We start from the raw sequence: 24,586 nt of genomic DNA on the forward strand, positions 1-24,586 counted from the left end.
ACACCCTTATCTTACATGATAAGGTAACCTTCTTTTGCTGTGGCTAGTGTTTTATTTGTGACAGGACTCCATTATGTGGGCAAGACTGGCCTTGAACTCATGATTGACCCTGAGTAGCCTTGAGCTCATGGTTGACCCTGTCTCAGTCTTCTAAGTGCTGAATTGCAGGTGTGCACCAGGAAACCTGGCAGTGCTTGGCATTCTGGAATGAAAGTCAAAGAGAAACAGTTCCCCTGCCTGGAGGTCTTTGGGGAAAGGAGCACTGCTCCAGCTGTGATTGCTGATCCTCTGGGACTCTGCTACTTACCTAATGTCTTAGGGGTTACTATCCAGGACACAGTTTGACGCTGCTTCATACAGATGCAGTGAGACCTTTGTCTCCTCTCCATCGGGGCAGTTAGGTAATTTGGAGAAGCCTCCAGGTGCACAGCAACCTGGAAACATACAAGAAGCAAGATTAAAGGTAGGAGACCAAGTTTAGCCTGAAGCATACTTGGAGATGGTTAGATTTCATGTTGCCTGGCATTAACAAGACAAATAAAGATGCAGTGCTATGGTACATTTATTAGCACCTCACAGAGAAATCTCAGCACTTGGAGTATTGCTTGGTCTTTTAAGTGGTGAAGCCAGAAGAAAGACAGAGAAGGAATGTTGCCTGGGTGAGCGCTATCTCTGGGACTTGGAATCGTGACTATTCCCTGGCTCAGTCACTCCATAAAAGTCTATATGAAGTTATGGTTTTGACAGAGGAGAGATGTACACAAACAATATTCTAAATGAAATTATGTATAATGAATTCATTAAGAAGAATAAACATATAAGAATGCAGGAGCTGGATCTACAAACACTAAAGCATGATTCTTGCTGGTGCAAGAAATCTTTCTACTCTAAAAATGACCTAACCTTGAAGATTTGTGGTTAATGTCAGAAACTCATCTTTGCAGGTTGATTCTTAGAGATATTCACTTTCATAAAATATGAATACATGTATGATAGCTTCTTCTATTGATCGTATTTGTAGAAAAGGGATGGGTTTACTTTTTTCTTTTTTTAACTTTCTTGGGGGTATTTCTAAGAATGAGACTTTCTTTTAATCTGCTTGAGCTCAATTGAGGAAGTAAATCTCTACCCGGATGCACTTTCGGAGGAAATTCAGCACAGTGGCCTTGAGTGTGAAGGTTTCTCCACGGATCACAGAGTAGGGCATCGTGAGCGTCACGAAGAAGGGCTGGAAGGCTCGGAAAGATACCACAGGAGAGAGGCCAAGTCCAGTGTCATTGGACAAGCAGAAGGCTCCAGCCTTCCACTCAGTGATGGCGCCAGGTGTTATCACTTCCTTTTCACCCCTTCCTGTGGAGCTGCAAGGGGTGGGATATGAAGTAAAGGAAGTGATCATCTAAATAAATCTCCTTCAGGAAGAAAGCCCTATAAATCATTCTGTGGTCATGGCTTAAATGAACTCAGTAGAAATATCGGTAATTGAAGAGCAAAGCAAGACTCTCAGTGGCAAAATGGTGAGATTTTCTTCTGTTTACAATTAAGTCCAATTTAAAATTGTCTCTTGATTATTTGAGCTAATCTCTTACAGAAAGACATAATTATAAACTGTGCATGCAACTGGTATTTTTCTCAATTTCTGTTACAAAATCTGATCCCACTAGGGTGGGCCTATAGATTTTACTTCTGCTACTAATTGTGTTTGTTTGGCTAGAATTATTCAAAGCTTAACTTTCGCTTTCTAATCAGTAAAGGGGCATATCTTTTTTTTTTTTTTTAAATATGTACTGTTCTTGCTTCCATTTGGTCCTTATACCCATTTTCTAGAATCTTACAGTTAAAAATTTCCAAAAAGTCTTGCTTCTGATTCAAAAAAATATAGGTGACATGGTAACTTTTCCTGAAAACAGTGATGGGACTTAAAGCTGGGAACTGAAAATTGAGAGAAGAGTTTTTAGTTTCTCCTAGAAGAGAGTCATTTAGCCTCATTGCTCTCAGATAGTTGGACTCCCTATTAGCCCACTTTAGAGAGGGGGAGGTCACACAGAAGACCACTAAGAGTCCAAAGAGAAAGGTGGAAAATTCCCGCTATTCTACCCAAGGTTTTTGCTTCAGTGACAAAAATCAGTTTCTGGCTTTTCCTGGAAGGAATTTGTCAACGCATCAAGCATCTCAACTTTTGTAGTTCTGTCCAAGAGTCTGGTCTGCCTCCTAAGTCACCCACCTCAGGGAAGAGAAGGTGTTTGATTCTCCAGGACTCTGACACCATGGAGAACAAAGAGAAGACATGCAACAGATGTGCACTTGTGGCCAGTGCCTAGTTTTGTCCTGGAGTAAGTTTGACTACATACTCGGTGACACTGTTTTCCCCCAAGGGACCAGGTCTTTAATGCGTTTATAACATTGGAAAAGCCCATGCTCCTTCTGCTGGATGGCTCCAGAGACAGAGCAAAGTGTCCCAACAGCTCTCCTGTCCCTGGAAGCAAAAGGACAAGGCTGGCTCCTGAACATAATGACTGAAAGGATGTTCAAAAATAGGAACAATATGAACAAGAATGCAGCCATTGTCACAGACCCTCTCCTGGGCTTTGCACAGTATGAACCCAGCTCTGGGACTCTCCAAGAGGAATGAAGGGATAGAAACAAACACTTAACATGCAAACAATTTCCACGTCTCAGAAGATCAGTTTCCATCTCATCTATCTCAAGGCACTGACAGATCTTAATAATTGCTAAGTTCCTGGTGACCACAGTGACAAACAGGATGGTGCAAATAAGCACAAAAATCCAAGAAGTATCTAGAATCTTTGGCTTGGCTAGCTGGTGGAGTGCCTCTTAAATACTGGGAGATCCCAATACCCCATGTTCAACCACAGCCACAATGTACAGACAAATTCCATGAAGGAATAATAAACTTAAAAAACAATCAACCAAATAGACATATATAGAACTTTCAGGGAAAATAACAGACTATGATGTCTTCTCAAGCACACAGCAGGTATTCTCCAGGGTAGATCATATGCTGTGTCAAGAAACAAGTCTCAACAACATTAAAAAGCACAAAATTATTTTGTGTATCTTTTCTGACTAGATGGCTTCACCCATCAATTGCTGTACTTTAAAGAAGAATTAATTAACATCAGCCTTTCAAAGATATCCAAAAATGGAAGTAGTGACCAACCTCACTCAGGTATCAGAGTCAGATGAGAAGCCCAAAGGAAAATTAATCTATAAGCCAATATCTTAAATAAACCAAGGACCACACTCCTTAATAGAATAATAGCTAACTGAACCCAATGGGACATTAAAAAGATTGTGTAGTGACCACTGGATGCAAAACAGTACAATCAGTGTGACACACCACACTAGCTGAATAGAAAGTAAAACCCATATGATTATCTTAATAGGTACAGAACAAAAAGTCAACATCATCAGTTCATGATATGAACTCTCAATAAAGTAGGTATAGAAGGAAATTTTCTCCATTTAATGCAGACTGCTCACGAATGTCACTGGCATTATAACCAGTGGAGAAAACCCCAAAGCTTTGCCTGTAAGATCCAGCACAAGATAAGGATCCCATTCCCACTCTTGTTCGACTGAGTACTGTTGAGAATATCTAGAGAGGAAAAAGAAGTCAAGAGTATCCAAGTTGGAAAGGATGAAGATTATCCCTGTTTACAGGTTATCTCATCCCAAATGAAGAAAATCTCCAAAGTCTTTTAAAAAATAAATAAGACTGTTAGAACTAATAAATAAACTCAGCAATGCTGTTGATTTGAAATTAATACATGAAAGTATGTGTGCATTTCTGTACCAGTGACAAGCTATCTGGGAAAGAAATAAAGACAATATTACCATTTATGGTGGAATAAATACTTAGAAATCAATTTAGCCTAGGAGATTCTACATTGCTCAACCGTTTTTGATGCTTTTACAGTGAAAGTGAAACACTGTGTGAAGCAATCCTAAATATATATATTAAAAAGGGAAAACTCACTAAAGGTTAAAAACTGTCAGGTATCTGTATTTCTGCAATCCTTAAAAAAAAAAATAAGTTACTTACTCCAAGACCACCAAGTCCCAGATCCACGTCTCAGGGAAGTATTTCCGTATAGTCTCCATGGGAGACTGAGAAGCCTCTAGAAAGTCCTCCATGGGGCTTTGGCTTAAGAATCGGTAAGCAGCTGGTACTGTGGTAGGACAGAGAAAACAGAGGTAATAAATACAAAGATTGAGTTCAGGAGATGGTGTGCTACCAAAATGCTGCCACCGAAAGATCAGGGGGGTGAGGTGGGAGCAGTCAGGAAAGGGCAGTCAAGAAGGCCTCTGGAAGGAAGTGGCGTTTCAGCTGAATTCTGAGGCATTAGAACAAACTGAACCAGGGGAAGAAAATCCCAAGCACAGAAAGCCTTGGACTGTGTGCAAAAGAGGAGGCCTCATGGAATCCCAGGAAGCTACTGCCCATTGTGCCAAATGAAGAGACCTAGGGTGTTGGGTGTGGGGGAGGGCAGAAGCCTAGGTTGCCATTGACATGTTCCCCTATGGGAGAAAAGAAAAGAAAAAGATGGTAATGGTTTTTAGAAACAGTTTACACCAATAGAGGAATCCAAGCTAGAAAAACTCTATCTATACTCCATAGTGAGTCAGAATGCCAGTCATACTGTGACAGCCACTCCCTTTATGGAAATGTACACAAATGGACATATTGATAGACAGTGGATACACAGGCAGATGACAGATATATTAGCTTCCTACAAATCTTAATAATAAAGGGCTCTACAATAAAAATACCCGATTCTTTGCAGCAAATACCACATAGAAAATAGATTCTCATGGAATGTTTTCCTAGACTTTCCTTTCTTCACACTTAACACGGCCAATCACTAGTTAACAATATAACACTAAATCCACGCTGCCTACTATGATTCAGCAAAGGAACAGCTTCTATCACTGAAAACAGGGAGGAGTCTTCACTGATACTTTAGGGCCATTGAAGAGCGTCTTTGCTTGACTGGGAGAATGAAGCCCCGCTTTGTGAACAACTAACACTGTTTTCATAGTTAAACTCATGGAAACCATTCCTTTCCCTTCACCCCCCTCATCTCTGTTGGCAAAGACCGGTTCTTGGTGCCTGATTTCCTGACTCCTCAGAGGCCATCCTTTCTTTACTTTGTGCCTGCACTGGATCTGCAGTTCTCTTAGGCCACTGTGGTGGAGGGGTAACAGTATCAGATTTGGACTTATTTTGTTATGAACATCATGCAATGGCCTTAATATGTCTGAATCAAGTCTTTTGTTAATTTTGGTCACATTTTATTTTTTAAAAATTTTATCTTATTTGGTGCAGTATTTTCGGCACTAACCTCTTTTTCCGCCTTTGTTCTGTCCACAGACTTTAGGTTTACGGATATCTGAATTGGTGAATACCTTCAACCCCATATCCTACAAAGGAGATGATCAGCTGATCAGTGCATAGCCATACACACCTCCTTTTGTCTGAATTAAACTTCCCACGTTTGCATCTGAAGCAGAAATGTTAGCACGACTGTGGTGTTCATATAAATTTGTCCCATAAAATCACCCAACAGCAGTAATTTTATATGTGAAATCTATAAATATCACAAAGCAATGAATTTCAATAAAAGGAAAATGTCATTAAGCATTAAAACTTCTGACCCTGATTCCCCTGTGTTTGGCAGTTCTGCTCCTGCTGGCGACCTCAGAGAAATCATTCTATCCCTTTACTCTGTTAGTTCCGACCGTGACTAGAAGGCCTTGAAGCAACTAACTTTTCCACACAGGATGCATTAAGAACTTTCAGAACTGTCTCTGTGGTAGGGAGTTTACCTTTAGGAGGCCATACATGTCTGCTTCATTTGTATGCAACACTGGCGAATACAAGATGCCGTTAACGTACAAGCTGTTTTTCTTAATACAGTCTTTGCTGTCTTCTTCCTCCAGATCTGCACCCTCAGGGAAGCCAGTGAGGTCTTTCACTGGGAGCAGATCATAAACCTAAAGAAATGCAAGCCATAGAACTAACTTACTGTTGGCCTTTTATTAAACAAACAAACAGCATCCAAGAACAGCAGCACCAGCCTTCCCTCAAGCACTGAAATGTGGAACATTTTCTTACTCAACAGAAATCATTTTACGTGTGGTTTTTTATATCACAATGCATTTTCATTTTGAAGATGTTTAACTGTCTTAGAAGAAAACAAAACTAATGTACTTCCCTATTTAATTAATTGAGGGTCATCATACTTGTTTACACCATTCAACAGCAAGCACTTTACTCGATGCTAAAAGGAGATGAAGCCTTAATGAGAGATTGAGTTGTGCTGTGAGTGCCACAACAATTTGGGAAGAAGGAACGAAGTGATAGTTCTGTCACTACCTTGTAGTTAGCAACTGATTCTGCATAGAATAAAGGGCACGTGCCCCAGATAGAACAAGTACTATAAACACCCTCCATGGGGTGGGGGGACAAAGCTTCCTCCTAAGCTTTTATCCAGATACAAATGCTCAGATCGTCAGACAGTCCCTAAGTGCTGACCCCTGAAGTTCTTGACACGATGCCTTCAGTCCATTCAGGGGAGAGAAGTAAGACTGACATGAAGTGCTGACAGATGCACAGATGTGCCGTTAAGGGAAAATAGACCATGACCTGGAAAGACCAGACTGGGAGCATGTGGTGATCCTCACAAGCACCTCCTTCCTCCTCAGCCCTGTCCCCACAATTTTCCTCCCCTGCTTCATTTTTCTCCGAAACATATATTGTCCATTTCAATTGCAAAAATGTAAATTCTATAAGACACAAATATCTGACTTTCCATAGCTCACAAGTAGGTCCCGGTACTTGTATAGCCCCAAACACAGTAGGTGTTAAGGACGTGTTTGGTGAATGACTACCAGGTGAAACTGGTATTATTAGCAAAATACTAACAAAGGGTTGAAAGGAGCTCATGTCCCGTTACAAATGCCTGAACACTCTGCTTCACAATTACAGAATTGCTGGACTGTTTACTCTCTATCCATCAAGCTCTGACAAGAACAAAAATTACATTATACATACACAAAACAATGTTATTTTTCTGCTTATTGAAATGTACTTAATATGTACTTTAGATATATATTTTAACATTTTCTATTGGAATATCACTTGAAAAGACCAAGCAGTGTGGACGGTGATGAGATGTTTCAGCAGCTGTGTCTGCCATGCAATCCCGAGGACCTGAGTTCAGTCCCAAGCACACTGTGCAAGGACAGCGTTGACACTTGAAAGTTGTTCTCTGAGCTCCCCAGTGATCTACACTGTAGCACTCACACCCACACCCACATCGTAAATGCACAACAATAATACAAGGTAAATATTTAAAGGCCAATAAGTTATGTTTTCTCATACTTCTACTTCCTTTTTAAAATCTTGTTTGAGACAGAGTCTCTCTAGGCAGTTCAGGTTGTCCTGGAATTTGCTGTATAGTCCAGGCTGACCTTGAACTCACAGAGATCCTCCTGCCTTTGCCTCCTAAATTCTGGGATTAAAGGTGTGTGCCACCACCCTGTCCTTTTTAAAGTGTGTGTGTGTGTGTGTGTGTGTGTGTGTGTGTGTGTGTGTGTGTGTGTGTGTGTGTGTAAGTCAGAGAGCAACCTGTGAGAGTGATTCTGTCCTTCCAACCATGTGGGTTCTGGGGACTGAATTCAAACTGTCAGGCTTGGCAGCAAACTCCTTTATTCATTGAGCCTTCTTGCCAACACTTACACTCATATCATTATCAAAGTAAAAACCTATTATTTCCTTTTGTAAGCTTTCATCAAGCTTCAACAAGAACACATTCCCGTTGGTCCCATACTGGAAATGGGAACCCTTGAATAAACTACAATTAGTACATCCTGGTAAGTAGTCATAGGTAATGGTGTACCCTTCCATCGTGTCCTTCAGCAGTTCTATAATCTCAAGTATTTAATTCTCAGGGTCACTTATCATACAGTGATTTGTTTTCTCAATTTTTATTCATCGGCGTATCTCTTTTGTAGGTAATGATGGTCACTTTGTGACATTCCTTATTTTACTGAACACCATTCTCATGAAAATAGAAATCTGAAATATCATTGAGTTCGTGAAGCCTTGGTGTCAGCAGATAGATCACCCAGGCCCACTTCATGGAGTACTGGCCCTCATTAGGCTTTCCAAGATGTTTAAAACTGGTTTGAAAACATATATTATTGATTTTGCAGAGTTATGGGTTCCGGGCACTCTATGCTCTTTGCACGTAAGTATACTTTATCATGACTTTCCAGGTTCTACAATAAGAAATAAACCTTTTTCATTTCACACATCCAGACCTCTCTTGTAGCACATCTTTAGTCTGGGCTGTTACCCTCCACTACCCCTGGCTAGTACTGCTAAGCTCAGTGACTCAACACAGTCCCAGCTGGGTTTATATCATCATGTGATCTGGAGCAAGACATGACATTGATGCTTGAATCAAATGTCTTTCTGGATAATTTGTATTGTTTTTACATTTTCAAAATATTGCTTCTCTGGTTCACCAAACTAAGCAAAATACTTGCATCATTTTTTTTTTTCACCTGCAGAAGCTAGTGGTGTGAGAGGGAAGGAGAAATAGGAGAGAATGTGTGGAAGCAAGCATCTTCCTCATGAAGCAAAGTGCCTGCCAAAGAGTTCAGAACTATCAACCTATAGGGAACTATAGTTGTGTTCTTGTGCTTTTATTTATTCTTTGGGAATTTCATGTAATTAATCTATTTTGATCATATTCTTTCTCCCCCCTCAATGTCACTATAGCTTCAATAGGTCTTACATCACTCAACCATTTCTCCTTGCATCAAGGCCCTGAAATGGCTGTCTTTCATCTCCAGGGCCGACAGGGACTTACCAAGGATGCAGAGAGCTCAGCCTCGGGCTTCGTAAGCGGCACACTTTGGTCCACAGCTCGCAGAGCACAGAGGGAATGCGGAGAAGCTGTAACACTAAGGAAGGTACGAGTGCCTGGAAGACCTTTCTTTGTACTGAAGCTCATATTCACCTGGCATATTGGAAAGAAAGGTCAGAAAAACCAATTTCTGTATTCCTACGGGTAGCCCTTATATTTTGCAGGTGTTCCTCACCTCCAGCATGTAATAGCTTTGGTTGCTTTCACAGTGGTTGGTGTTATGCTACTTGAGTGAGGCTCTTTCCCCGCCTTGGAATTTGCTTTGATTCTCACCATTAGTTAGACTATTGTAATGGTCTCTAAAGATACTTTGTGGTGCTATATTGTTTATGATCTAATAAAGCCACTGGAGATAAGAATGCAAAGCCAGCCACACTAGACAGCCATGGAAGCTGGGCAGTGGCAGCACATACCTTTAATCCCAAGACTCAGGAGACAGGCAGATGGATCTCTGTGAGTTCAAGGTCACCCAGGGCTACACATGAGTAAATCAGTCTAAAAGAGAAACAGAGCTCACGCCTTTAATCCCAGCACTAAAGAGGTATATGAGGAAGAAGCAAAGTCAGTCTTAGGCAATTAGTCTCCAGCCACGCTGAGGAGAGCATAGCAGTATAGGATTCAGAGGCCTGGTGGAGAGCAGTGCAGTCTGGAGATGAAATCTGAAGTTCAGTGGATCATCCCTTTGGTCTGAGCTTTGCTTTTTTGATCTTCAGCTTGAACCCCAATATCTGTTTCTGAGTTTAATTATTCATGCTACAATACTTCTAAAGTATCTCTAATTACAGTGAGTGCTCATTAACTCTGGATTTGTGAACTACAAAAAAATCTAAGCATTTTTACTTGTGCTTCATGTGGCCTTTAGACTCGCTTGCATATTTCCTAATATTCCACCACAGAGAGAAAGGCACTGGGAGCTGGGCTATCTGCTAACAGTCAATGTTACACAGAGAATTTTAAAAATAAGGCGATGTCATGATTTCTTAATGTGACTCTGCTGGGACATTCACCTAACCCTTCCTCCACCCATGTGTAAGAGAACAGCTAACACCAGGGACAGCTAGTTACAAATGTTGAGGTTTTATTATAGGAAGCACCCACCTTGTTGAACAGACAGTCCCCGATCTCATATTTGACGGTATCTGCAACTACTTCGCCATCAGGCAGAATGATATAAAGGAGTAGTCGAGCCACAGGGGCGAGGTCTGGATCCACGGAGATGAGAATGGAGAAATGGCCTTTCGCTGGAGCAGAGAGGAGACGCAGCAAGCATGAATTAGACACATTCAGAGTGAAAATGAGAGTTACTTTATCACACAGAGCTAGTCTGGGCCACTGGCCTGGCCAGTGACTGCTCCTATTAGTGAACACAATGGACAGTGCACATAACAAATGCATGGCTACCTTGTAGAACCCTGGCTCTGGAGAAGGCAATTACACAAAATCCTCTCTCCTGCATAAATCATACACCTCTTTCTCTTCACTTTTGAGCTTTAGCTGGCTGACACGAGCCTCAAATGCTACATCAGGGAGCGGAGGTTTTGTCCTTTTCTTCAGAAGAGAAAGTCTACACTCCCACAGAAGCCAGCTCTGATGCCTATGGACACTGTAGTGTCTGTATTAAGTGTTCCTCAGTCCACTGCAGTGCCAACATTTTGGCACCCAGAGCTAAGTAGGTGCTCATTCATAGTTTTCTAGACCCCATCACACAGGGGAACCTTCAGATGTTTCTTAGTCTATTATTCCTGAGCAGAATTCTATTCCATGGTAGAAATGCCCAGCTGAACTCTGGTAAAACACTACTAAGTTCAGGGGAGAAACACACACACACACACACACACACACACACACACACACACACACACACACAGAAGGAATGTGTAGGGAGACAGCTTAGTGAAAATCCTGCTAAGTAGAAGCATCCAAAGTTTTCCCCATCTCCATTTATAATGTTCTTCACATTGAGAAGAGTCCATAAATATTTCTGGCTAGAAATTCTGAAATAACTACAGTATTCTCATGACTCTATCAATAGCTTAAGTAACCTAAGCAAAATATACTGGGGGGGGGAGAAGATCGACAAAGAGGACATTGTATTCCTCCCTGACTTCCTCTTTCTTGTGACTAAATAGAAAAGAGACCCTTTGGAAGCATCCCTGACAGGTGATGAGGCCGGGTAGTCAGCGTGGAGTAGAACTGTGGGGATAACCCATACTCACTCTCTCCTTGCACCACAGGCAGCTCGTGAGTCCCCGATCTGATAATGCCTCCCTTTGACATTATCTGAAAAACAGGGAAGTGGAAACTTTCCAACAGAGATCTTATCCTAGCTTCCATTCTACACGCTTGTCTTATTGAGCCCGTGCTGGAAATGATCAGCCCCGGGAGAAGTCGGATTTTTAGGAAGAAACAAGAGTAAGAAACCAGGGGCCGGGGTAGATGGCTCAGCAGTCAAGAGGGATGCTGTTCTTCTAAAGGATGCGGATTCAGTCCCCAGCACACAGAGCGGACAGCTCACAACACCCTGGAACTCCAGCTGTAGTTGCGGTCTCCCCGGCCACTCACACGCATGACACAGCCACAGCTACATGTATACATAAAAATCATAAGCTTTCAAAGGAAGTGAAAGCCATGATGTCCCCAGAGCGCTTTATCTGTAGGCAGTAACGCAGTAAGCGCCCTTCTCACCAGGTAATGGAAGATCAGCTCCTTCAGCTCCTGCACTGCCTCTCCGTTGAGAATATAATGCGTCTGGACCTGCAGTGTAGTGTCACAGGACAGTTTAGTAGCCACGGGTTCCAGGCGCACAAAGCTTTTGCTTGGCGAGAAAACTGCGTTGGCGGTGTACCGTGCCTCCACATTCTCTCCTGTCAACCATCTGAATCCATAACAGATATGGTTATCCTTGTATTTGGCCTACAGAATTAGAAAACCAATGTTACTTCATTAGATAGTTTGTCAGGAACCATTGTCTTTACAATGCTCTGTAAGTTTACCACCCCTCCTTAACTAGTAGCTAGAAGTCTTTTCCTCTACAGAAGAAGAAAGAAAGAACCTTATTTTATCTGCCTTAAATATAGGCACAGTTGTGACTTTGCACCACAGAACACCCTGAGTTTGATATGTATACATCCGAAGGGGATACCATGAGCTATGTGTCTTGCAGGTTAGTTGGCTTGAAGTCCTTTGCTCCTTTGCCAAGCAGACTGACACCGTAGTTACAGAACCTCATCAGAGAGAGTAAACACCAGTAACTAATTCACAAATTAGTCGCATCTTTGTTCATTAGTTCCAGGTGGGTTTATGAATAAATGAAATAGTGTAACCTTATGGATTTGAGAAAATAACTGCAAAAATCACTGGCTAGAGCTGAGTTGGAGAATAAGCTGATATCCTTTCTAGCCTGACTTAGATATGTGATGAATGTATTCTATAGTTCTGAATTTCATAATATTTAAATCAGATTAAATATCCTATTTGTTAACATAAACATTAAGAAAATGTTTTAGAGAGACTGGGTAGTACTTGGGAGGCAGAGGCAGGTAGATCTGAATTTGAGGCCAGCTTGGTCAGAGCAAGTTCCAGGACAGCCAAGACTACACAGCGGGGGAAAAAAATTATTATTTTTTTATGGTTAAAACATTTTCTCCTAGCTTTTAAAAATATACTTTATGTTATCATTAGCTCTGGTCTTGCAACTGGGCAGCAGGGTGAACACTAATGCCCAGTGGTAAGACTGTTAAATTTTATAGATACTCCAGTTGTTTTTATTTTATTATCTTGAGAAAGTGGCACAATATTTTTCACAGTGTATGCACCATCTGGCAAAACCGAGCACCCATATTTAGTCACAACATTTCTTTCTTATTAAAACCATTAAAGCTAACCTTAAGTTGTTAAGTCATAGGGTATTTTCTCTCCATAGGACTAAATCATGATTTGGAGATTTCATCCCTTAGGTTGCAATTTCATTTTCAAGGCTTATGCATGTCACCCCTTTCCACACTCACCCTGATAGTGAGGGAGGCACCCATAACGCCTCTGGTGTCAATGGAGAACTGCACCAGGCCGTTCTTATCAGTGGTAGCATTTATGTGATAGTTTGCTTCATTTGCTTCGATGAGGATCGTTTCGTGTGGGATAGGGTTGCCTTTCCCATCTATAAAGAGCACCTGCAGATTAAAAGTAAAAGTCTGTCCCTAGGTGTGGCATGCACACAATGCCAGGCACTGTGCTACCATCAAGGCGTTATAGGGTGGTAAAAAGAGACAGATGCTAAATAAACACCACTAATGCAAACTTAGGGAGTAGTAACCAAGCCTAGGAAGAAAAATAAGAGCGTGAGGTGATACAAAGCAGAAGATCTTCGAGTTCTTAGTGACATGGCAGATGCATTGTGGCTCATTCGCAAAGACTGTATGCTACATAACTTTCAGGGAGTTGTGGAGAACAAGAGTTACATAGTGATAGAAAGTTTAGTTCAGTAGTCAAAAAATTGAGCCTCAGACTCTTATCTTGTGGTAGACAAGAGAACTTCCTATGGCTTAATGTTATGGCATGGCATTAAGTATGCAAGCGAAGAATTGTACTACAGGTCCCAAGTGCTTCTCCAGCTGACATATGTATGCACCTGCTTCTCATCTTAGATGGTCAGCCTTCTGGAAAATGGGCAGACTTGATGTGCTTCCCATAGCACACATGTAAACTTGAGGAGGCACACAGCATGATATCAGGTTTTAAAACCTAACAGTTGTTAATAATGAACTCGGCAAAATAAATAAATGGATAGGTAGGTAAGAGACAGATGATAGATAGATAGATAGATAGATAGACAGACAGACAGACAGACAGACAGTTAGATAAACAACCCAGTCCCTATTATAAAGTTGGTGACTTTTTTTTTTTTACTGTAAGCTACTTTGAAATTATTTTGTTGTGAACCCAGCCTTTAATGGCTAAGCCATCTCTCCAACCCTACTTTGAAGTGAGTTTATTTATTTTTAATTAACACATAGTACATATTTATAAAGTCCAATGTGAAATTTCAGTACATATCCAAGCAGTGATAATGATGAGATCAGGATAATTGACATATCACTTGTCTCATATATTTTGTAGCAAAAAACAAAACAGGCTGACATATATCAGTATTCCTAGCAATCAAATATAGGTTTATCAAGAAAATGTCAGCTTCACATGCAAACACAAGAATGGGCACACAACTTCACTCTTTTGTCATTGTAAAGAGTCTTCTGACAGATAATAAAGTAATTTCTCAGCATTAAATTAGAGACATTGTAATATACTTCTGAGAAAATTTTAAATGGACTACACTTTGGTTTTAGGAAGTGGGTAAAGTTTCTGAATATGTTCTGCAACCATAACATAACTGAACTTTCCACAATGTACTCTATTTCATTTAAGTCTAGTCCTGTCTTTCACAGCCACCACAGTGAAGCAACCTTTTTATTAAAAACATGATACACAGTAGTTACACACTGAGGTGGACACAACTGTCACCTCAGACTTCTGGAGTCACAAAGGTCATTTGCACATCTGCTTACAACAGAAAAATCCTAATGGAAAGTTGTTGCAGGTCTGTAGGGAATGCCATTACAAACTGCTGGAAACCTCAGTGTTTTATCTCCGCATTTAGGGCTGTTTAAAAGTACATATTTGTTCTTACAGAATACTGATAGTAATATAATATTTATGAAAAACCCTGACGCGAAGGAAAAATGACCTGCATATCCATTTCCACATAGTCAATGTCAGAAGGATGACATGATTTGTCATTATGAATTTCGACAGGCTTAAGGGATAATGTCATAAAAATCTGTAGGTAGTCCATGAAAAGACTTACTGATTTTAAACAATGCTATTCTAAAAATGATTTTAAAAACCTCATCAACTTGATAAGCCTTTGGGATAGTTGTAGGGACTTCTATTCAACTTTAAGATAAAAGCATCCATTTTTTGTAAATCACAACTTTTGGTTAGCTAACAGATATTTGATTATATATTTTCCCCCTTTGGCTACATTGATTGACAGCACTAGCAAATTTTAGCAGACATTGTACCCACGCTGTGAATTCTGATAGCACATGGCTTGATGAATTGAAAAATACTCCACCTGTCCATCAAATGGGATCCCTTGTCTGAAATATGAATCCATGTTCACAAATGTCAGATTGGTTAAGGTTCTTGTGACTTTAATGGACCCTTTTCCAGTTGCTTCCAAACCTGAAACAGAAGCAGAGATGTTCTTTTGTTGAAGGCCGATGTCTGTGAATGTCTTATATCATTACCTCTTTCCTTACAGTTCATAATTTGGCCCAAACAAGAAATCAATGTCATTTCTTCTCCCACACCCATGCAACACACAACCTGTTTCTTCGTCTTTGATCTTGGTGTTCACTTCAAGCTGCATCTCATACTCTTGCCTCTTTAGTTGGAAATTCTTGGTTTCCAGTAGCTTCAAGAAGCAGCCCTGGCTGTCTAGCTAGTAAGTGAAAAGATAAAACACAAAAACATAACGCATATTATACTGGAGAGATGAATAGTTGGTTAATCTGGCAGAATTTAGGAGGAATGATAAAATAATCTAGGCATTTTGTATAATATTATGACATATTATGCACTGTCCAGGGCATTACCCACAATTTTATATGATATCTTGTGTATAATTAACAGATATAATTCCTCACTGCCTGCCATTGCCTAGAAAGAATGACTGAGAAATATGCTAATGGTTTGTGTAATCTTACTCCAAAAGAGCCAACATTTCTCCAAATGCTGGGTCCCAGCTATGGCAGACATCTGCTAACTGGTCATTTATCTGATGACTATCTCACCTCCCTGGCAGGGAGGTTGTAATGAGTTCTTGCTTCTAGAAAGAAAATAGAACTGATACCCTTCAGGTCAAGGTGATTTAAAAGATATATGGCGAGTCTCCTTTTACAGAAGATACCTGGCAAGGCTTTGGATGGCTTGACATGTTATTCTGGAACATGCACATTGGGCAATCACAAAAGACAAGCAATTATTTTTAGCTAAGCCATTTTTTTTAAAGTTTCTTAAAGGTATTATAGAATTTGCCCCTGGCTTAGCACTATGTTGCTATTAACAATGTGTTTGTTGTTAGCTCCCACAAGGCACAGCTCTGAGCCTACCTGGTGACAGAATTTCTCACAGAAAGCCAATGACTCTTCACCAAAGCAGGTAGAAGGATGACTGTACTTTCTACAAATGTTCACAGTCACATGTCCCGTAACAGGCTTCCCGTAGGTGTATCTGCCATGAGAACGTTACCAAATGACTCAAAGCAAGCACCGGACACCCCCTATTGATTTCTTCTGTAAATCCCCATCAAGTACAACATGTCTGTTCTCAGTGTTTCTTTCTGCCAAGTGCTGAGATCATTCATTACACACCAGAAGTTGACAAGCTGACTGGACTCAGAAAACCTCCATGCCATGCACTGGAGCTCACTTCACTCTTCTTTTGTCAGTTTTTTCTTTTAATCTTGATTTTTTTATCATAAATTTTATTTTGAGATAGCTTTATATCCGAGGATAGCCTTGAACTCAACCATCCGCCTGCCTCAGTTCCCATTGTGTTGAAATTATAGGCATATTGCACCATACTCAGCTTTTAACTTTAAATTTTCAGTATAGTCTTTTAAAAGGTTTTTTTTGTTTGTTTTTTTTTGTGGTTTTTTGCTACAAAGGCTAAATAGATTGTTTTGTTGAAAAATTAGATTAGGATACACACTATTAGGTTTCATTATGACATTTTCAAATAGCATTCTTTAATTCTCCCTGGACTTTTCTTGCTCATTCCCTTCATCTTTCCTCTGCACTTTTATGCCACACATATTCTCTCTCTCCTTTTCCTTCTCATGGTCTCCTAGTCTCATAATGTGTGCCCGTATCCATTCCTACTTGCATGCACTCATGTGAACATTACAAGCTAGGACCCACAAGTGAGAGAGGGTGTGTAAATGTCACATTCTTTTTTTTTTAATTCATTTATGTATTCTGTATACAGTATTTTGTCTGCATGTTTCCCTACAGGCCAGAAGAGGGCACCAGATCTCATCACAGATGGTTGTAAGCCACCATATGGTTGCTGGGAATTGAACTCAGGACCTCTGGAAGAACGAACAGCCAGTGCTCTTAACTGCTGAGCCATCTCTCCAGCCCGTAACGTCACATTCTTAAGAGAAAAGTAATACCAACATACACACAATAAACTTAATAGAAACTGCAAACATTATCAAAAAGACTTAAGAATCCAGACTATCAAAATGTGTCCTCGGTGTAAATCTCTCTGTTTATGTTTGTATGTTTGTTACTTTTTAATGAAAGAAATAGGGTTGTGGCATTAATGTCCCATGTGATTGCTTTGTTTCCTTCCCTATTTGGAAATCTGAAACATCCACTGCCTCTGTGTGCAAGACATTGCTCAGCAGTTACAGGGGACTAGGTGGCCATGACCCCAAGGAGCAGACAGTATGTATGCCACGTGTACGACCTCACAGCAGCGCTTGTCTTTTTTTTTTTTAAGATTTTATTTATTATGTATACAACATTCTGTTTCCATGTATATTTCCACATCAGAAGAGGGCACCAGATCTCATTACGGATGGCTGTGAGCCACCATGTGGTTGCTGGGAATTGAACTCAGGACCTCTGGAAGAGCAGTCAGTGCTCTTAACCTCTGAGCCATCTCTCCAGCCCAGTGCTGGTCTTTTTGCTTCCTGTTCTGCTACTGCCACTACAGGTCTCTTGGGGGCCCAAGGTCCTTCAGACATTTCTGGATTCAAAAGGATCATCCTGAAAGAACGTGTTCAGTCACTCTGTGAAAATGGCAGTGGGAGAAGGAGGTGACAGCCTAAAGTAGCCTGGTGAGTTATGTATCATCTTGATTCTGAATCCACTCTCTTACCCATTATTTGCAAGGTCAAGTAAGTGACCTGTTGCTGACTGAAATCCCTCTACAAGCTTGCATTATTTTTCTTCCTCCCTAGTGTATTGGTATCACTTATGGCTAAGGGAAAGCCAGTATCCTTCAGCACACTTGCGCTCATGGGTGCGTGCGTTCGCGTGTGCGTGCGTGCGTGCGTGCGTGCATGTGTGTGTGTGTGTTCAGCTTTCTCATTTTCAGAGTCAATCCCAGCCACGTGGCCTCTCGACAAATGGTCCCTACCTCACAATAGTTATAGAAATGCTGACAGAGACGATGTAAAGGAACATAAGAAAACACAAAAAAGGAACAGGAGAAGAATGTCCTACAGTTGGGAACCCTCCCAAGGGGCTTAGAGTTCCCGCGTTGCCCCTGTTCCTGGGGAAATCAGCCAAAGCATCTGAAATGGTGAATCTGCGTCAAAGAGTTGTTGCTGTTGATTTGATGGACTCACATGCCACACACAGACACATTAATCTCTTTGTCCAGGATAGTGATTATCTCCGGCACCTCCACTTTCACTTCAAACTTGGGAAGCACTGTGAACCACAATAAAGGAGGTTAATGTTGCTCTTCAGATTGGAAGGCTTTAATGTTTCCTAGTTCTTTGTAGCAATTCCCTAGGGACATACTGGTATTATGTAAAGGTAACTCCATTCTTCAATTAATCCACACTTACTTCATTTTCAAGTAAAGATTTTGATTAAGGAACTATGGCAGTCTCCCTCTCTTCCTCTCCCTTTCCCCCTTCTCTTTTCTCTTCACTTTCCTTCCCTTCCTCCCTCCCCCTCTCACTACTGAAACAGTATTTTATTTTGGTCATGCAGCATTGCTACAAACAATCAAACTAAATTTTATTCACCAAGCACTGATGCCCCATTGAACTTAGATCTAATCGATTCTACTCTAAGCCAAAAATTATCCACAGGAAACAAAAGGAATCGAAATGAACTCAAACTAGGAGCTCTAGACATCTCAGTTATGAAAGACAACATTCCATGATTTTCCACAATCCATACCAAATTCCTCCACAGAGAAGGGGTGCTCTACCGTCCTGCCTGTTTCTGTCCGCATCACCACCTTGTAGAAGCCCAGAGCGGGCTCTGAGGTGAGGGGGAAGGAAAACTGTTTGAGGCCACCTTCTAACTTGGAATTCTGCCATTGTATAATGCGATTTCCTTTGGGGTCCTATAATAAATTAAATATAATTCATTGAAGTGCAGAGAACATCAGATATTATGAAAGAAATCTATGGAAGCTTCCCTGTTATCATAAAGAGGGTAAATGGCAAGGGTCAGAGGGCAGGTGAGTTTCAGCCATCCATTTCTTGGTGGGCTGGGGGCTTTTCCCTTTCCCAAAGTCTCCAGCATATGATTATAAGAAGTCCGCAAAGAAGGTTTCTGAAATAACTGCTTTCCCCTTGATAGTGGACTATTCATGTTGCTTCTTACCTGAACGTACAGTATAGGAATCTGAAAGAAAAGAAAGAATTGTATAATGTTCTCAAATATGTGGAATAACTCAACACACACACACACACACACACACACACAAACACACACACACACACACACACACACACACAAATATCTGTATATTTATTCTACCAAATTAAATTTTACCCAAGTTTTAATTTATTCATTTCAAGCAATTAATAGGTGATGTTAAGAATTCAGTACCTCAGCTGGAGAGATGGCTCAGTGGTTAAGATCACTTATTGCTCTTCCAGAGGACCTGGATTCAATTCCCAGCACCCACATGGTAGCTAACAACTGTCTGTAACTCCAAGATCTGACACCCTCATACAGACATACATGCAGGCAAAAGACCAATGTACATAAAATAAGAATAAATAAATTATTAAAAATACACTTAAAAAAAGAACTTAGTAGCCATGGACAATGGATATATATTGTGAGCTATTGTTAGGAATAGGGCTTACTAATATTATCTAAAAACTGTAGCATCTTTGTCAAGAACATTCCCTTCCTACGCAACTTTACAGACTGAAAAATAAATACATGGTGCTGGAAGTAATGACTCTTGATCCCAATTATTAATATTCATCGTTAGGTACTTCTAAAAATGAGAAAGGATGGAAATAGCTCCTCTACCACCCACATTTATTCACTTATAAAACTAATATTTATTATATATGTACTTATATGCTGTTGTCATTCTAGATGCTGAGAACATAGCAGAATAGAAAAGAACAATATGCCTGTCCTCATTCTAAAAGAATGGACAGAAAACACACACAAAAAAAATCATATCCTATGTATAAGGTTTGAAATGTATTATGCTTGTCACATATATATTACACATACACATTAACTTGACAGAATGGCAGCTATCATATTTAATTTTAGGTAAAGTAAAAGCAGAAGCTGAGAGACAAATATCAAGGTTACTGCAATGGTCTTGCTTACCGATGTTGGCCAAGTTGTAACATTTCAGATAGTGAGACAAGGTATTTTTTCTGAGTCAACATGATTTTGTGTGAAGTAGATGTAGGTGTGAGAGACAGAGAAGTTGGGGTCATGGCATTTCCTTTTGTCTTGGAAATAAAGGACAATTGATTCTTTTTAAGATGGGAAGATGTAGAGGAAAATTCAATTGAGAATGGAGGATTGGTCTGATGCCCACATTGTGGTAGAAAGAGTTGTGACTTCTCACAAAGGAATAAATTTAATACTCCCAACTTCTTCCATAGCAGAGACTTTGGTGTGTTTGAAAAAGATTTAAAACTCTAAGAAATATTTGAACTTAGATTTTTGGACAGTTGTCCATTGTTTATTTTCTTACTCTTCCTAGTTAGAAACTGAAGAGTGTGTTAGAAACTGACAAGCAACCGAGTGCCAGGTCACGGCAGAACGTGTTCCCTACTGCTTGACATGGGATAGTGTTTTAAATGAAGACCCTGAACTATTGCAATGTGAGAAATCACTGTTAGTGTTATCCAAAGCTTGCTCAATAACCCAAGCAGAATCATAGCCCGTTGATACAAATAACAAAGATTTTATGTAAATAATAGGAGACTTACCAATTCATTAAGGGGGCGAAAATTTTCATCCAATGAGACAACACGAAATTTCACTGAAATAGAAATACTTTGATGAGCCCCTGACCCGTCTTATAGGGAACAGGCAGAGGGAGAGGAGTTGCCTTTTTGATGCTGTTCTGTCTGTGGACCTCACCATACCTGTCTGCCCTGCTTTGTAGATGGGTTTGTCAGTCTGGACAAAGATGAGACTCTCGTTATTCTTAATCAGCACCGTGCTCCGCTTCCTGAATTCATGAGTTGGTCCTTTTACTTGGACAGTAAGGAACATCACCTCATTGGACAAAGACTGTGCGACCTGAAATATGGAAGGGAGTCTGAAGCCCAGTGAGTCTCTCCAGCCTCCTTCTCTCCCTGCTCTACGTCTCTACGGAGATCTTGCTCGTTTTGCTTAATTACACCCCTTTGTTCTCATCCGGGGAGTTGGCATAGGCAGGAATTCTGACATTTTACAAATGGGAAGACCCAAGCATAAGGGTAGAGAAGACACACTAATAAGAAAAGTTGTGACTGAGAATCTCGTCTTGATTTGTTTGGAAAACAGTGAAGTCTGGATTCAGTTATACACTGCATTTGATCAAGTAGTTACACACTAACAGGACATTGTAGATGCAGGTCTTTGGGGTCTTAACACTATGGAAAAAAGGAAGTATTTGTTAATACTAGCTTACAAGTATCCCCCATGCATCCAGCTCTGAAGAGACTTTGGACGCATGTCCAGGGTATAGGTGGTGGCTTATGATTATCCTTGACCTAGTTTGCTTTATAAACTTTAAAAAATAATTTTGATTTTAAGTAAAAGTCACATTTCCCTGTTCTCTACTGCATGCTGTTGGATTTTTTTTAGACTAATGGAACTTTTTGACCATTGAATTTATTTTCAGTATGCCTATAATATTGACGTGAAGCTGATGAGTTGATTCTGAATCTACACTTGGTGGCCTCCTTCAAATCCTTTATTGAACACCCCAGTCCCCAGCCCTGCTGCCTCCACCCAGTTTCCCAATGCTTCAGCTTGGTAATACTGGAGTACTCCCTAACTGAGTCAAGTGTACACAAGCCAAGGGGCTGCACTCACTGTGAAGGAGACACACTGGAATAAGTCCTTGGAAACCACCAGGTCGCTGAAGAGGCTTTCGTTTCCCTGGACCGACTCCATGAAAGCACTCACAGATACTGTCTCATTTAGATGGCTCAAGAGGAGGCATCCCTTCTCAGGGGTGCCTGTGTGGAGCAGGGAGGGAACCAACACCATGTAGATTCTGGGGATAGAGGATGCAGTTAGAGGAGAGTAAGGGAGTTCACTTCACTTTGTCCCAACACAGTCCCGTTATCATTAGTTATACGTCTTCCTTTCCTATACAAGCATTATCATCCGTCATCCTTAGTTATACGCTAAGACGGACATCAAACTGCTGTGAATGGCATATGAATTCCCTCCCCCTTTCCTTCCCAGGCCATTGTGGTGAACAGAGAGAGAGAGAGAGAGAGAGAGAGAGAGAGAGAGAGAGAGAGAGATTGTACTTATGCAGCAAGCCTGTAAAACTCTCACACCAACAATTTGCTTCTGCTTTACAAACATGGAATCACAAGAAGTGGTTGAGCCTCTCAACTGTGGCAATCAGATAACAAAGTCTTTGTGGGTTACTCAACCTGGATGTTTGCATCGTATGCATATGCCTTTCCAAATGTAGGGAAAAGCTCCGTTCAAACATAGCCCATCCTTTGGTAACTCAGGAGCGGGCAGACAGTTTCTCAATACTGTACCATATGACTAAAGACTCCCCAGTTTCAAACAGCAAATCTCAAGATAGGTTTTTTAAAGTGCCATGTACCTCTTACATACTCTCAAGTTGACTTCTATTTTTATTACATTTTAAAACAATAAGCAAATATACTCTTGACACTCTAAAATAAGGCTTAATTTCTCTTAAGTTAGGTTTCAACTTCTCCATAGAATCTTAAATCTTATAAGTAATATTACCTATTTAAAATATATATTGAGAGATATGGTGGCACATGACTTGGGAAACTGAGGCAGGAGAATTACCATGAGGCCTGCCAGGCCTAAATAGCAAGATGCTATTTCCAAAATAAATAAATAATAAAATGTAAAAGTTCTCTTTGTAATGGTCAAAAATTCTAATTTCTGTGTTGCTAACTACCTAGATGTTTATACTATGATTTCCTTATGCTTCAAAGTATCTCGGGGACAACACTTCATGTTTCATTAACAGGTATATACACATATATATTTCTACATGAAATTTATATACCTATGGGTTACCCAACCTGGATGTGTGATATACCCAACCCACAAGTATGTAAATAGAACAGTAGCTCTTCTTTTAAATGTGTGATCATAAATTTGGTCAAATGTTTTCTTATGATTGAATTTTCAAAAGTTATAATATACAACTTACCAAAAATATACATCACGATTCAAAGATATTAGATTTAAAATTAAAATACTTTTAAAGCACATCTTTATTGAGAACTGTATTACTCCTACCCCCTTCCCCACTGTCCCCCAGTGAACATTGATGATCTATGGTTGGTTATTCCTCACGAAAACAAATAACACTTTTCTTTTGTGTAAATGTAAGCACTAAGGAAAACGGTGTCCAATACAAGTAAGTAAATGGTAGATAACAATTATGTCTTTGTCATCATTTCTTGCCCATCCTCTTGTGTGTTCCCAAGTATTGTTCTAGCTGTCTGTCTACTCTCCTTGGTTCTTTCTCGTTTCTTTGAAACACAGACTTTCATCACCAGCTGATTTGTACAGAAGTCTTCTCAGCATCAGCATGGGGAACCTTTCCTAGGGATATGTAAATCCCCGGACAAAGCGCCACTGGGGACAGGTGTGTCATATTTTATCTGAGGAATGTAAAGGACACGAAGGACAAAGTCTCAACAGAGCCACACGGTCTCCGGGTTCTGAAGACCGACTTTTAACACGAGCATCCAAAAAGGTGGTGCGTCACATCATTGGGGAATTTGGATACTGCAAAATCCAGAGAGTTTAGGAGAAATGATAAAGGCTGAGTGAATGAAGGGGATCTGGGAAATCTCAGAGATGAAAGGAACCTCAGAGGCGAGAAAGAAGGAGATGATTGTATAGGAAAGGAACGAATAAGCCCAAGACCCTACAGTCAAGCTTCTCGCGGTGTGTGGAACTCACGGCTTTTTTGTTTCGGAGGCGTCTGTGGGCGGGGTCAGCAGCAGCAGCAGCAGCAGCATGGTCAGTCTCGGGTGTGGCAGCCTGTGCTTCCCCATGCTGCAGAAAGGACCGGAGACCCCGCTGCCTTGCACCCTGCTCCCCGCTGCCGGAGATCTGGTCCTGAACGTGCTGCGGAGCAGCTGGGCTTTATGCTGTTCTTTGTGCAAGCAGCTGGTTCTACCCACACAAGTTCTCTAAACAAAGCTGAAGTCTTTGAACATTTTCTGAAAGGGTCATTGACGGCCTAATTACTGTCAAGGTTAATTCCTGGCCGGTTAGCCTGAATTCCCAGAAGGATTAACCACTTTCCAGTTTTGCTCACTTTTTCTGGTTTTTACAACAAAGCGGATAATCGGCTTCTCCACCCCCTGTAGCCTCCCG

The 24,586-nt window shown here is 40.7% G+C and overlaps 1 protein-coding gene across 1 annotated transcript in view; it reads right to left on the reverse strand.

The window, feature by feature from the left end:
* The window catches only part of LOC100755770 (alpha-2-macroglobulin-like), a 45,451-nt gene extending 21,190 nt beyond the window's left edge, over positions 1–24,261 (reverse strand). Inside the window, exons 1-20 of the mRNA XM_027429354.2 lie at positions 24,167–24,261; positions 22,061–22,244; positions 21,124–21,280; positions 20,965–21,017; positions 19,373–19,393; positions 18,941–19,109; positions 18,376–18,460; positions 16,127–16,247; positions 15,342–15,456; positions 15,088–15,197; positions 12,965–13,126; positions 11,643–11,870; positions 11,174–11,237; positions 10,056–10,198; positions 8,901–9,050; positions 5,848–6,015; positions 5,364–5,442; positions 4,064–4,190; positions 1,130–1,358; positions 308–434 (exon numbers count right to left, since the gene is read on the reverse strand). Coding sequence (XP_027285155.1) covers positions 308–434; positions 1,130–1,358; positions 4,064–4,190; positions 5,364–5,442; positions 5,848–6,015; positions 8,901–9,050; positions 10,056–10,198; positions 11,174–11,237; positions 11,643–11,870; positions 12,965–13,126; positions 15,088–15,197; positions 15,342–15,456; positions 16,127–16,247; positions 18,376–18,460; positions 18,941–19,109; positions 19,373–19,393; positions 20,965–21,017; positions 21,124–21,280; positions 22,061–22,244; positions 24,167–24,261 — 2,587 coding nt within the window. The remainder of the gene's footprint in view (positions 1–307; positions 435–1,129; positions 1,359–4,063; positions 4,191–5,363; positions 5,443–5,847; positions 6,016–8,900; positions 9,051–10,055; positions 10,199–11,173; positions 11,238–11,642; positions 11,871–12,964; positions 13,127–15,087; positions 15,198–15,341; positions 15,457–16,126; positions 16,248–18,375; positions 18,461–18,940; positions 19,110–19,372; positions 19,394–20,964; positions 21,018–21,123; positions 21,281–22,060; positions 22,245–24,166) is intronic.
* Between the last annotated feature and the right edge of the window lie 325 nt (positions 24,262–24,586).

Source organism: Cricetulus griseus, chromosome 8, assembly GCF_003668045.3.
Source record: "Cricetulus griseus strain 17A/GY chromosome 8, alternate assembly CriGri-PICRH-1.0, whole genome shotgun sequence".
Classification (NCBI taxonomy): domain Eukaryota; kingdom Metazoa; phylum Chordata; class Mammalia; order Rodentia; family Cricetidae; genus Cricetulus; species Cricetulus griseus.